This window comes from Electrophorus electricus, chromosome 23, assembly GCF_013358815.1.
Source record: "Electrophorus electricus isolate fEleEle1 chromosome 23, fEleEle1.pri, whole genome shotgun sequence".
In the NCBI taxonomy this organism is placed as follows: domain Eukaryota; kingdom Metazoa; phylum Chordata; class Actinopteri; order Gymnotiformes; family Gymnotidae; genus Electrophorus; species Electrophorus electricus.
This window is the reverse complement of record NC_049557.1, coordinates 425,853-440,196: the sequence shown is the minus strand read 5'-3', so window position 1 is coordinate 440,196 and position 14,344 is coordinate 425,853. Positions and strand designations below refer to the sequence as shown.

The 14,344-nt window shown below is 37.5% G+C and overlaps 1 protein-coding gene across 3 annotated transcripts; it reads right to left on the bottom strand.

Moving 5' to 3' along the window:
- Positions 1 to 1,586: 1,586 nt before the first annotated feature.
- Positions 1,587 to 8,945, bottom strand: asb6 (ankyrin repeat and SOCS box containing 6). 3 transcript variants are annotated; one of them, XM_027029148.2, is made up of 7 exons: positions 8,880 to 8,945; positions 8,348 to 8,484; positions 8,023 to 8,195; positions 7,319 to 7,425; positions 7,097 to 7,205; positions 6,844 to 6,930; positions 1,587 to 3,315 (listed from the first exon to the last, which is right to left on the bottom strand). In XM_027029148.2, exons 2-7 carry the CDS (start codon positions 8,455 to 8,457, stop codon positions 2,585 to 2,587), a joined length of 1,317 nt encoding a protein of 438 aa, XP_026884949.2. In that variant the 5' UTR covers positions 8,458 to 8,484; positions 8,880 to 8,945; the 3' UTR covers positions 1,587 to 2,584. The 3 variants fall into 3 exon arrangements, with proteins under 3 accessions (XP_026884949.2, XP_026884951.2, XP_026884950.2); XM_027029150.2 differs by having other exon boundaries at positions 8,348 to 8,396; positions 8,880 to 8,921; XM_027029149.2 differs by lacking the exon at positions 8,880 to 8,945 and having other exon boundaries at positions 8,348 to 8,848.
- Between the last annotated feature and the right edge of the window lie 5,399 nt (positions 8,946 to 14,344).

Below are 14,344 nucleotides of genomic sequence, written 5' to 3'. Positions count from 1 at the left end.
GGATTTTATCAGATATTTTACTTGCCTTGCCATATGCTGTTTTGGTTTAAATCTGCTTTCTTTCAGTGTACCTGTGTCTAGTCAGTGTTTATCAACGTTTTTAAACCATTTTTTCTAGTTTTGTTTGCTAGTAATTGTTCTATGGTTTGGCTACAAATTATCCGTGACGTTGTGTACTTACTTAATTTTGCTCATTTTCCTGTTTAGTGTTGTTTTGCTTTCTTTCTGTTATTTTATCAGTTTTGTGTTTCTCAATGATTACACTGGGTTTTCCAGCACGGATGGTCATAAGACCTACAACTATGGATTTGCTTTCAATAAACATCCGGCCCTTGCATCCTGCCTCTGCTTGATCGCAATTACATTAGCAGCTAATGATGCAGTGACAGTGTCACAAGCAAATGACCTACCAGTATGTGTTTGTTCAGTTGGGACAAATCTCCAGCTACTTCATTGTTACTACTAACCTGTAAGCTGCCATTTCAATGTCCAACATTGAGCAGGTTTTGATATTGAGATAATAATCCATTCCATTCTTCATTGTCCTGTGCTCATTTTCCAATTCACAAATATTCTTCTGCTCAAAGATTAAACATTAAAATGACTGAATTAAAATTCATATGATTAGAGCTCAAACTATTTAAAAAATAATTAAATAATAGTTTTTGTGTAATGGTCAGCAATATTAGCATGATTAGGATCTCTAAATCTCAACATTTCAGCAGGTGTGTGTACTCCACAGCCTCATTTATAGCATTGCCAAAGTTTTCTTTGTGTCTGGCCATGTTCTCTACCACGTTATTAACTTTACCACACCTACCCTTTGCCAGATGCTCATACTGAGCTATGATATGAGTGCTGCTGCCAAATCCGTTTTAGCAATTACCATCTTTTTGAACTTGTAAATAGACTGAAAAAATTATTGATTTACTTTCAATACGAAAATACTATTGCTACATAGGAATCTCACAAATAAATCAGTATACTACTTAGGATCTCTTTGTAAATGCTTTTAAATATATTTGTAAATTTGAATCTAAAGGACAAAGCAAAATGTACTGTTTTTTTCATCTTATCAATTGATGCAAAACTGAGGAATCCAAGTAAAATGTTGCCTACACTTTGTGCCCCCATGCAAAAAACTTTGCAGTAACTTTGAAATTATCTGAAATTATAAAACAACGTGCAAGTTCTCTTAAGCTCCTACTAAATTCATTGTAAGTTAGCCAATGAGAGCAATGCTAATAAAATATCCATGAACCCACCAAAATAACAGGGTTGTTTAAAAAAAAAAGAAAGTAAAACAGAAAATATATACAAAGGGCCAAATCACTGGGTTGTAAATGGGCACGTAAAACTGCATCTGAGGTTTTTTTTTTGTTTTTTTTTTCATTGACCAAAGTCACATACCTTCTACTAAAAGTAGAAAAATTTGAAGAAACTAAATAAATAAATGCAATCTAGAACACCTTTAGTAACAAAGTCTACATGGAATGGCTAAGGTGCTACAACAGAATACAAAGAATATTTCTCTGTATTGTGTATTTGAGGTAGCTTGCCATTCATAAATACCTTTTGACTTTAGGTAAAAGGTACACTTTTATTTCACTTGTTTCACAAAGTAAAATGCAACATCCACTTCATTGTCTTTATAAATATGTGAATAATTCCATGCTATTAACTGTTTGATGCAAAACATCCTGATTTAACAACACAGACATACCTTAACAATACCTAAAAGACCTACCATATGGGAACAATCTAACATTCACAAGGAAACATAATTCATGAGATTTTCTACCAACAAAGGATGACAATATTGTACTATTTACATGACTATCAATTTTTCTGGAATCTGTTAAAAGACAACAGGTCACGCTAAGGCACTGGTCAGCTATACATATTGACAGCACACCATGACAATAGTTAGCTACTACATAAAAAATAACGTAGAAAAAAGTCTGCAGCACTTGCTACAGTATCATTAAATAAATCCTGTAAACAATAGTTTGTGTTCAGATGATTTAGTACAATTAGTTATACTCAAATGTGGCATATGTGTGAATGTCTACCAGAATGATATTGGGTTACACATTATTTTATCAACCCCATATATAGTCTTTTTTCTTTCACCCACCCACAATGGGACAAGTGAAGATGATGCAATGTTGTATGACTTTCTACTCAATTTCTACTGATCTCCTGCCAAAAGGACTGTGATCAGGACATGTTTAAATAGAAAATGATCAGATGGAAAGATTAATTTACACTTAAAGGGAAATAATTCAAATATATACAGTTTTCTTTTATTTTTTGTATATAGAGGTACACTATCATGATCTTTTATCAAAATGATTTGGTATCTAAATGTGGTTCAAATAAGTGTGCTTAGAAATAAATGACAGAAATACAGAAAACGGTCACAGATACAGAACTATCTATGTTTATTTGCTTGTCTACACAAACAAAAGATGGGTTCTCATTTACTTACTTGCATCGGGCTTATCTGGCAAAAAAAAAAAAAAAAAAAAAAGCCAGGATAAGAGACAGTATTTAAGATAACATACTCTGTCTCATATCTTTTCTAGTGAAGTGTAGAGAGGGGCTTGAAACTATCCCACCCTGGTCTACATGTTAGACTGTGGTCTGGCATCAGATAATCCTTCAGTCTGTCTGGCAGAGGCAAGGCCTTAATTTTCTTGTCTAGGGGCCAGGGTTGCAAACAGTGGCGGATATGGACCCTGCAGAGACTCCGAAGTGGTAGTGGCCGAGCTTCCTGCTCCCCAAGTCGTTTTTGTAGCTCCAGCAATGGCTCAGGGATTGACTCCTTCTCTTGCATAGACAACACAGAATGAGTAGGAAAAGGAGGAAAATGTGGGGAGCACAGCTGAGCAATCTCTATCAGTACTTCAGCTTTAGCTAGTAGGTCAGCCACATTAACAGCATTTAGAGATTCATGGAGGGCTTCTTTTAGCCTAGTGAAAATCAGGTTGTAACCTGTCCAGCATGACATGCTGTGGCAAGAACAGAAAAATGAAGAACCTCGCTGAAGGAGAACCACAGCTAAAGGGAAAAGCAAGTCAAAGTGCTCCAAGCTAGTGTAGGTTAGAGAAGGTTCCCATTCCTCTCCATCATTGGTGTTCAAACAACAGCTAGGGTCGGCACCATGGTCAAGAAGAAGGTTGGCAACTCTGATGCAGAAGTGTCCAACTACTGTTGCATCTTCCACACTACTATCTAGGGCCTCTTTTACTAGAAAGATGAGTGAGGATAAGGGGTTCTCACCATCATGAGTGGTGGCATGTACATCAGCACCTACAGAGAAGCAAACATATGCATGAGTTTTTGGTTCCAAACGTATGATTTTCATTACAAGTTTTTCATTGAAGGAAAACAAAAACAAATTAAACAAGGGGGGGGGGGAGAAAAAAAAAAAAAAAACACAGAAGAATTATTTGGATGATTATTTGACAATTGATGGTGACCACATGGATACAGGACTATATTTAACGTAATTCTTGCTTATGTTCTTATGTGTTTTACATTCTAGCTACTGTTAGTAGATTGTTTAACCATGTTTCCCTTAAAGCCTAGCTGGTGATTACATTGAGTGTTGAAATAAACAAAAGGGTGATCTTTTTAACTCTTGAGCAAGGAGTTGTATCCACATATCCCTAGCTTCCACTCTGGTGACCCCGTTTTCTCTGGGACGATTCCGGAGTTTACCATACCTGATGGCTAATGCAGTTTCAATCAAATTAGGCCAATTCGGCTCTACTGGTCTGCTAATGAATTAAAGACTAGATATGGAATTGTGACAATATTACATTTTTATCTTTAGATGACTTTCAACTACAAAAGCAGTTTCTTAGCAACATGATTATATTCATCTGCCAGACTGCCAACACACACTGTACATTATCTCCATTTAGCCCGCTGATGTGTCGGTATCTGCTACAGCAGTGTCATCGGGTCCTCCACCAAGGTATGCAGAATATCACTTTTTTCATCTTTCAGCACTTCTCAGAGTTCATCTTTAGATTTAGTTTTTAATAATGCAAACAAGTTTCCTGTATTTTGTTTGTATTCTAATAAAGACTATGAGGAATAATTACATATGGTCATTACACCACAAAAAATCTAATGGAAGCCTAAGACGTTTGCACAGTATTGTGCCTGTGAAGAATTTTCCCCACTCGCACTGCTCTAGGTGGTCTTTTCCCTTCAAGCTCATGTCCTCTACCAGAGGCCAGGGAGCTTAAGTGTCCTGCATAGTATCTTAGCTGTTACCAGGAACAACATCTGAGATTTCAGTCCATAAGACTGCAGTCCTGGGATCTGTTGGAGTGATTCTTCCAGTTTGGAGTTCACAGACTCTAGGGCTCTGATTACAGTTGCCCTCACCCCCCACATCTTATCTTTCTATCCATCTTCAGGCCTTGGTATTTCTCGAGTTTCTCATGTTCCTTTTTCTTGATGTTGCCATCACTCAGGATTGCCATATCTATCACTATTTTCTGCTGTTTGTCTTCTACTTCTATGGCCAGTTAGTTAGCTATTACCATTTTGTCTGTCTGTATGTTGAAGTCCCACAGAATCTTAGCATGGTCATTTTCCACACCTTTGGTGGTACATCCCACTTAGACTTTGGAATGTCCAGCACATACTCAGCACAATGTTTCTGTACACTATGCCAGTGACTTGGTTATGGCATTCCTTGCACACCCCGCTTACTAGCATCTTGTATGCCATTGTAATGCAGGAACTTTGTACAGCCTGCATCTGGGATCCTGACTGGTATGGTAGATCCCAGCCTCTATTGATCTTGTATGCAGTGCTTGTTCCTGTGCTGCCATGATTAGTGCTTCTGTGCTGTTTTTCAATCCAGCCTTTTCCACCCATTGGTAGGATTTCTCCATTTCAGCCACTTCCACTATCTGCCAGGTTTTTCCTCCCATGATTATTCCTGTTCCTTCTCATTCCCATTCTCATCGTGTTTCAGCTGTCTGAGGCACTTTGTCACGTGGGGCCCATTATCCTGGTGTGCTCCTGGAACTTGAGGTTGTTTCATTCTGGATAGAGGCTCTGATGCTCACTAGTCCTCAGCCCCCCTCCTTCCGCTTAGTGTACAGTCTCAGAGTGCTGGATTTGGGATGAAACCCTCCATGCATTGTAATGCATTTCCTTGTCTTGTTGTCATTTCCTCCTAGGCCATCTTATTATTCCCACAGGGTACCTGATGACTGGTAGGGCACAGATCTTGTTTCCCCCCACCCCCATTTAGCTGACCTCTCAGGACTTGCCTCACTCTCTGTAAGTATTTGGCTGTAACTGCTTTCTTTGGGGCCTCCCCATGATTCCCATTTGCCTGTGGGATTCCAAAGTACTTGTGTTTATACATATATGATTCCCATTTGCCTGCCTACACACACACACTATATATTATATAAAAAGTGTATGAAGTTAGAGTTAAAAAAAAAAAGAAAAGAAAAAAAAAGGTGTCAGCCTCTAATCAGCAGTTTGAGAATGATTATAAAAAACATAACAGAATCTGCTAAAAATATACCTAATTAAAAAATCCAACAAATGACAATACAATAAAAAGAAAGGGAGTTATTAATCTGAAAAAAAAAGTGTCTTAGTAACTTCCATGGTCCAAACCTAGCAAAGATTTCTTCTATTTCTATGTGAATAACCAAACTGTCAAGTAAATGGGTCTAGGCCACTAAGAACTAGCAAATGTATCTTTAGTTCAGTCTTTCATCACAATATCTCTAATAAATGATTATTGATGAATTGCATTTGCACCATTTCAAAATGCCTCTTACTCATCTTTGGTCATAAGTCAACATTAATAGAATAAATGAATACCATAAACTATTCAAATTCATTGTGATTTCAATATATTTCCAAATTTAAGAGACCTCCATGAGACCAGACACTGTGCTGGTTTCAGAAACATCAAAGTAGTGGTCATACCAGAGCTCAGTGTACCCTGTGAGGAGGAGAGGATGTGGAAGAAGTCAACGAAAGGAAGTGAGGCAAGTAGGCAGACTTGGTGGAATAATGCCACAGAAAGGGGTGGATATGGATGGGCTGCACAGACTTTGCATCTCAGTTTCTGTGTAAATTCTACAGTCTCCTGGGTATCACAAGCATAACGGAAAGCCATCCAAGCCAGCAATATTATAAAAAGCAGAAAAGGCAGCAGCAAAAGCCTCAATGTATGTGGATCAAAAGGATCCTTGGCATATGCTACTTGGACACAAGCTGGAAACTGATCATTCCCAGTTTCATCTGAATCATCGGGGAGAGGGTGTCTAATGTTTGAAAGACCTTAAACACCCAGTGACCCACAGGTAACATCACTGACGATGTGTCCAAGTGTATCACTAGTAAAAAGACATCTCATTTACAATATAGCCAAATACAAAATAGACAAATGCAAATAAGACAAATACAAATAAGAAACTTGTGTTAAAATGGTGATAAAATAGAACAATAAAACTTTAAATGATAAAAACAATAAAACATTAAAACTACAATTATTTCTAATGCAAAACCTAAAACAAAAGCATCAACTAAACAATAATAATAATAATAATAATATCAATAACAATAATAAAAAACAATGCATCAACTAAAACAGATAGAAGTGAAATATGAAGAAATAAATAATTTAAATTTCTCTAGGATAAAAATGAGGCTTTAGACTGTTCTGCATTTTGTTCCAGGTTTCAGGCGCACAGTGAAACTCAGTAAATACAGCAAGCACTGTTAATGACATCGTTGAACCATGGTGGTTATACACCTTTAAAGAAAATTAGATGTGCAATAAAGTACCTCTCTCCAGCAGTAGCTGAATGTTCTCTGTATTATTGACTGTCAAGCCATCACTGCAAGCCAAAGCATGGAGCAAGGCAGTCTTGCCTGCAAGAAATGTTACAAACTGCTTACTGGTTTTAATGACATACCATGGTAGAAAACCCAATCTCCCTGCAACGCTTACACCATAACAATGCGAAATTATGAACAGTAAAATAGTGCCAGTGGTGATTTTAATATCGTGGTTAATACTCTGTCAATTTAAAAGTACCATTCTTGTCTTTGGCATTAACATCAGCTCCAAGATCCAAAAGCATGCAGAGGCAAGAGAGTCTGTCTGCTTCCTCGCTAGCAAGGTCCAGAGGACTACTCTCATGAACCTGCAAGTGTGAAACATTAGTCAGACTTACTGGGCTAAAAACACAGCATTAAAGACAGCACCTTAAAGCTGAAGAATAGCAAAATGGCTTCTAAAATGTCATAATACACTTACCCTATCTCTTTTGTCAATTTTTGCCCCATGACCAACCAGCATTTGTACCATGTGTGGTTTATTCCTTAGCACTGCAATGTGCAGGGGGGTGTAGTAAGACACTGGATCTGTTAGGGATAAGAATATAAGGCAGAAGACTAGTCTTTTGATGAAAGGACCTATCCCTATTGTCATCTATGAAATCTGATTAAGTCTCACAAATATATATTTCAGGACGATAAATAAGAATACTTTGAACCTTATGCAAAAACTTTTTGTATTATCTAAAATTATTCAATTTTTTTGTAAAGTCAGCTCAGAGTTCGTAACTGTTCCACTTTAGATTCATCAAACTGTCAATTATCAGTAAAAATTAAAGTGATCCTATATAATTTACATGAACATTTGTGTACCTACTAGAGCTTGCGTTCACAATTACACACCATGTGTCTACTATGTGGTCCCTTTAACGGGTCATTACAAACTGCTAGACAGCTTATTTTGTCATTTGAATAGGGTTCTGACATTTTTCTCATGTCTAAAGGGAATTCTAAATAAACTATAAATTAGCAAATGCAGCAAGTTAATTTTTCTTAAACGAGCGAATTTAAAATAAACACGTATGTAGGAATGGTTTTGCATGCAGCCGATTAAGCGGAGCACTAATTTAGCTACATAATAAATGTATATAAATAAAACTCGAATCAATCAGACAGACAACACACCTTCAAAGTTTACGTCAGCTCCATAACGTAAGAGCACTTTGGCAGGACTCACTCTCCCAAGTTCTGCCACTTTAAAAAGAGAGTAGCTAATTCCTTCTGTAAATACCAGTGACTGTGACTCTTTTTCAAGTAGCTCCATCAGAGATTTACACACATTTTCATCACTCTCCAACCTGTAAATTTTGAAAATAAAAACACAGCTAACAAACCAGCCCCTCTTGTGCACGCTTGAAACATGGTTAGTACAGTCAACAGAAGTATAGCGAGCGTGTGTGTAATATATCACACACAGAGAGAGCTAACAAACATATCAGTGCCTAGTTACCTGGTGGGGTTAGATTCTTCTTCTTCTTTCGGCCCTATAACGCACATCACTGCATCCACAAGAGGTTGGTATTCGTAAACTATTCGTCTGAAGCCGTGTAAAAAGGGCATTCTTTTACTTTATTGCGCTTCTTCACACTGAAATAAGAAAGCGCAATACACCCTTAGCTTATATATCTAGCCATAAGTCTAAAGGGCTGTACAGAAAAGATCAAGCTGGTAACGCTAAACTGCTAGCTAGATATGTAAAAGACCGATGGGTTGATAGGAATACTAGACTAGTTGTGTCAAAACCAAATTATGCAATGACCACTGACTCAGGAACTAACTAACTCACTAACGTTACTTACGATACCTAACGCTAGCTAGCTAGCTACAAGGCTTGCTGCTTCAGGACAACCCTAGAAACAGACATTTGCAGAAAATAACTTCCATATCACTGAACCAAATCATCACGGACATCATTAACGTCCACATTGTTATTTTCGGAATAATTAAAATATACACGTTTTAAGACATTTGAAATAACGTACAGAAAGTACCGCTGGTTTTCCCTGCATTTCTTTAATCTTCGGTCCTTCCACGTCAGTCCGTGACCCGGAAACAGTCGGAATCGCCCATCTATAAGGATAATCCAGGGGACGATATATTTCACTATGTTGTTTGTTACTCATGGTGCACCGTAAATGTAGTGAACAACTGATGGACACTGTTCAAGCTCGTTCTCAATAAAGAAGCATTGCAGTATTTCACTCAGAAGCTTTTATTGATCAAATGGAACATGGACGTAGATAGCTGATATTAAAGTCGCGACATATCACAAATGAAAACTAAAACATCGCTAAACTGCCTAATTTAATTGTGTTGTGAGTGTCCACTAGACTTGTGTCCCTCCTGCAGCGTGGGACCGTGACAGAAGTATGTAGCGATATGAATACTTTAATAAATTGTCAATCAGAACTGATGAGATTAATTGGGGCATTGCCCTGATTAGCAGGGGGGAAAATAATACACTTTAATGACTTTATCAATGACTATTAATTCAGTCTCAACTCATGAAAGTCGTAAGTTCGACAACGTAATTATTTGTAGTTTACCAAAAATGAGAATACCACTCTTGAATCACAAGCGTTGCAATTAAGGGGACGTGTTTTTAAATAAAAAGAAATAGGAATATGCACAAAGACCATTCATTAAGATGTTAATGACCAGAGCTAATGAATTCTCTAAACCCGCTATAGAAAAAACAAACGTAAGAAACCACGTAGGAAAACAAAATTAACCCAAATGAGATTCGTAGTGAACCGAGTGTGGTTAAACAAATGAAAAAAAAAAGAAAAGGGAAAAGCACGAAAACAAAAATGATTGGGGGAACAAGCTACAGAGGTGCATTTCTACCGAGAGAGACATCGCCTTCTTCGGAGCGTGCGCGGTGCGAGGTTCACGCGAAAGCCGATGCAGTCCATTTACTTTAGTTCTATATGGATCAAAAGAAAGACCAGATCACACATTTAAGTCAAAAGTGATGGAAATCGCTGATGGAATTACTCAGATGTTGCGGTATACAACTAAATGTTACGGTACAACTTCCAATGGAGGTAGTCCTGTTTATTTTAGTTCTATGTTGATCAAAAGAATGAGCGTAGAATTACATTCAACACGGGTTATTTTATTTCAGTTTTCATTTTATAACCGACATGTAAATATATTATATATAAATTTATGGTGGTACATCCGTGAAACAAATTCTTAACTGCCTTAAATTCTTAAAACAAAGTCATAACCCGCCCATCTATACCTTAGATAGCATTATCACTGTTTACATTTCTACTCTAATGACTTGTTATTCCTCCTTAAATAACAAACTTGATGCACTGTTCTCCATCAATAATGCTTAAGGTGATGGTTCTGAGAGGTACTTGAAACCCTCTGTTAACTGATTTCTGTTAAGCCAATCGAAATGTATACTTAGTTAATACTTGTTTGCTTTGCAATTACTACTGCTCTACCCAAAGACATAACAGAAAATAAGAAAATTGAAATACAGATTTGACTTTCAAAACGTAAAAACAATGGTCGCTAAAGCAATACAATAATATAGGAGATTAGAGTGCACATATCTGTACCCTAAGAAACAAGAGACATAATATACATTTAGTATTAGCGTTAACAGTGAGTTAAATACAGCTAAGCTGTTAAGACAATTTATTGAGAATTAAGTGTAAATTAGCACACAAAAAAGTTACCCCAAGTACTGCCTGAAAAGGTGAGTTTAGAGGCCCTAGTGGAAGGAACTGGGTTGTGTAAAGTTTAGGGGGAAGTGTGTTCCATCACTAAGCAGTTACTAAAACTAAAGCATGACCTAGACATATGGGCATGGTTCACCACAAATGAATTCAACTAAATAAAACAAACAATCATATATTTGTTAAACAATTGAATGCCTCATGGTCTTAGAATGAAGTTTACAAACTAAAGTATCAAGCCAGAGGATGTGTGAAGCTAATGGGACAGTCAGTTTAATTATTTTCATATTTTCTTGAAGTTACAAACTACTGACTTTGATTAATTCGTTCATATAATATTTACAGTAAATATTGGTACATTAATACAAATGTGAAAATAGTACATTATTAGTTACATGTATCAATGCCAGTGCTGGAATTACCCATGCCTTACCACAAACATTTCAATACATGAACATGTTTATAAAAATTACAAATAAACTTGACCTGAAGTGAAGTTATATTAATTCATTCGCACATGTGACCTTTTGCATTGGTATCTTGAAGTTTTGCTAAATCAGCATGAAAAACTGGAACTGGATGTCATGCTCATTCTACACTAGCTAGCATGGTATGTTCTAATATTGGTCATTTTTGTTATAACTTGTAGGTATTTCTTGCAGTCATCCAATAAAGCTAATATTGTTACCTTTTTTAAATTTTACTTATTTTTTCATGGATCTCATGTTTCTCAATTACTGTCAATTTTAGGTAGTGAGTGAGAGATGTCTACCCAGTAATGGTAAGGGCCATTGGGTATACAGAGAAGTAAATTTAATTCTTGTATCACTGAAACAGTTCATTTGTGCACTGCATTGTTTTATAGGATATTGCATATTAATTTGTGCAGTTGTGTTCTGTTGTCTTTCTAGATAACCACTACCATATTTCCTCCTTCCTTTTTTTTTTCTTCTTATAATTATATGTAGAATTGTATCTTATTTGCATTGTCTGAGCATGGTCTATTGTGCTCCACTTAATCTTGATTTCAACTGATTTGAATAAATTACTTTCCTACTATTGAATGCTATCCTTCTAAGAGGTAGTAGCCAGAAAAAATCTGTAAAAAATACTTTTGTGTCCTGTTTTCATTCAGATACAACATGCTTCTCAATAGTATCCAACTTACAATATAGTTACTTTCTAACTACAAAGCATGTGAGCAGGTGCATTGCTAAGGACCCATTGTCAAAGAAATGTCTGAGGTACTGCAACTGTTTTTCTCTCTAAGCTAATTGTAACGTATTAAAACGAAACTGTATGTTTTAGTAATAAATGTTACTTTGACTAGCTAACACCTTGGAATGCCACCGAAATCAAGAGAACTCAGTTGAATGCTGATGACTGCAGTGTTGGCCCAACACTGGTGAACATAGTTACTGTCACACATCGAATTTCACCATCAGAACAAAATTGGTCTATATTTGGCTGCATTTTCAGGGCACGGGATAATGGTTATTAAAGAATGGGGCTTGACATCAAAATGCCACTGTTTATCCAGCGTCAGCTCCTGTATCGGTTCGAGTGCCACAGGGCGTTGAGCAGGACGCATAGACTCCCTTGACGATGTGAAACATTTAATGACATAAAACATAAAGGACACTCGTGGTACTCACACATAATAACATTAATGGACAGGAATACACAAACAGTATAAACAGTAACAACGACAGCATAAAATGATACAAATGCTGGGTTACACCTGCAGGCATTTAATCTGTACATAGTAAGTCATCCTCCATTTTGTATTCAGTCATAGTTTAGGCAAGCTGTACTGCACTCCCTTCCATATTCACCCTTTTATGTTTGAGCCTGGAAAATATATGCCTGTAAGTTAATAAAATCTTAAAACTTAAGCAATGTTAATAGCAAAAAAAGCATAAAAATGAGAACTTACATTTCTATGGTAGGATTTGCACTGTATATTTTGTGTTAGTTCTTAGTTAGTTCTACGCAATTGCACATCTGCTCCACACCACACTGACCCACCTGGACAAAGGGAGGGGTAATTATGTTAAAATGCTGTTTGTCGACTACAGTTCAGCATTTAACACTATCATCCCCTCCCTACTCACTACTAAGTTGGAGGATCTAGGACTGCATACATCCCTGTGCAACTGGATCTCCAACTTCCTAACAGACAGATCACAATCAGTACAGGTGGGCAACTGTGTCTCACCCACCCTCACCCTCAGCACTGGAGCTCCGTAGGGTTGTTTCCTAAGCCCCCTGCTCTACTCACTGTACACCTACAACTGCGCAGCCACCATCATTGTCAAGTTTGCTGATGATACCGTCGTCATGGGCCTGATCTCGGACAACGATGAGAGGGCCTACCTGGTGGAGATTAAACACCTGGAAAACTGGTGCCAGGGAAATAATCTTCTCCTAAATGTCAGCAAGACAAAGGAGCTGATTGTGGACTGCAGCAAGAAGCAGGAGCAGCACTACCAACCTGTGAGGATCAATAGAACCACGGTGGAGAGAGTAGACAGTTTCAGGTACCTTGGAGTTCACATCTCGCAGGACCTGTCCTGGTCACGCCACACCAACTCCCTGGCAAAGAAGGCTCGTCAGTGTCTTTCCCACCTGAGACGCCTATGAGACTTCAGACTGCCCTCCAAGGTACTGCGGAACTTCTAAACCTGTACTATCAAGAGCATGCTTATGGGGAACATCACAGTCTGGATTGGGAACAGCACCAAGCAGAACAGACAAGCACTCCAGAGGGTGGTGCGTTCAGCAGGGTGCATCACTCATACGGAACTTCCTGACAAGCAGACCATCTATTACAAGCGGTGTCAGAAAAGGCCAGGAGGATTGTGAAGGACCTCACCCATCCCAACAATAAGCTCTTCTCTCTGTTGAGGTCAGGGAAGCGCTTTCGCTCCCTGAAAACCAATACAGAGAGACTGAAGAGGAGCTTCTTCCCACAGGCCATTCAGGCCCTGAATCAGGGCAACTGATAAAGTGTGGTGACCACCACCATGTGACTGTAAATCTGTAAATTTGTAAACTGGAATTGTACATTGTGTACATACACATATATCCATATATACATTGTACATTGTGTATATATACATATAATACATATATTGTACATACATTGTTTTATATATATATATATATATATATATATATATATATATATATATATATATATATATATATATATATATATATATATATATATATATCCTTATGCACCCCTGTTTTTTTGAACAGTTTGGACAGAGCACTCTCAAACCATTTCACTGTGAGTTATACTATGTATGACTATGTACGTGACAAATAAACCAAACTTGAACTTGAACCTTGTATGTATCTGTGCGTTTCCTAGGTAGTCCAGGGTTGCCACAGTACCATAAATGTATATATACACAGGGTAAGATGTTGAATAATCTATGCCATTAGAGCACTATTAGAGCTTCACAACATAGGGCCCTGCATACTCTGAGGCAGAGGCAGAGTGCATGAGGCAGCAGAAGAAGCTGAAGAGGAGCGTATTGACAGCTTAGCTCTGATAATTGACTCAAGACCCATTTCAGCACACTAATGAGTATGTACAGTCAGTCTTTCATACAGTATGTTCAGCAGCAACTTCCAGATTCAGTGCTTCTTCAGTCAACTCATAGGGATGTTAAACGTCCTCAGCTCAATACAGTTTCAGTACATTGCATTGCCATCTCCAATGAAAAAGATACATGTGGAAG

Coding starts and splice junctions, on each gene's coding strand:
- asb6 (XM_027029148.2), bottom strand. CDS start 8,457: ATGCCCTTTTTACACGGCTTCAGACGAATAGTTTACGAATACCAACCT. Junction 8,196..8,347: donor GAAGAATCTAACCCCACCAG/GTAACTAGGCAC, acceptor CAAAATTTACAG/GTTGGAGAGTGATGAAAATG. Junction 6,931..7,096: donor TAATGCCAAAGACAAGAATG/GTACTTTTAAAT, acceptor CATTTCTTGCAG/GCAAGACTGCCTTGCTCCAT.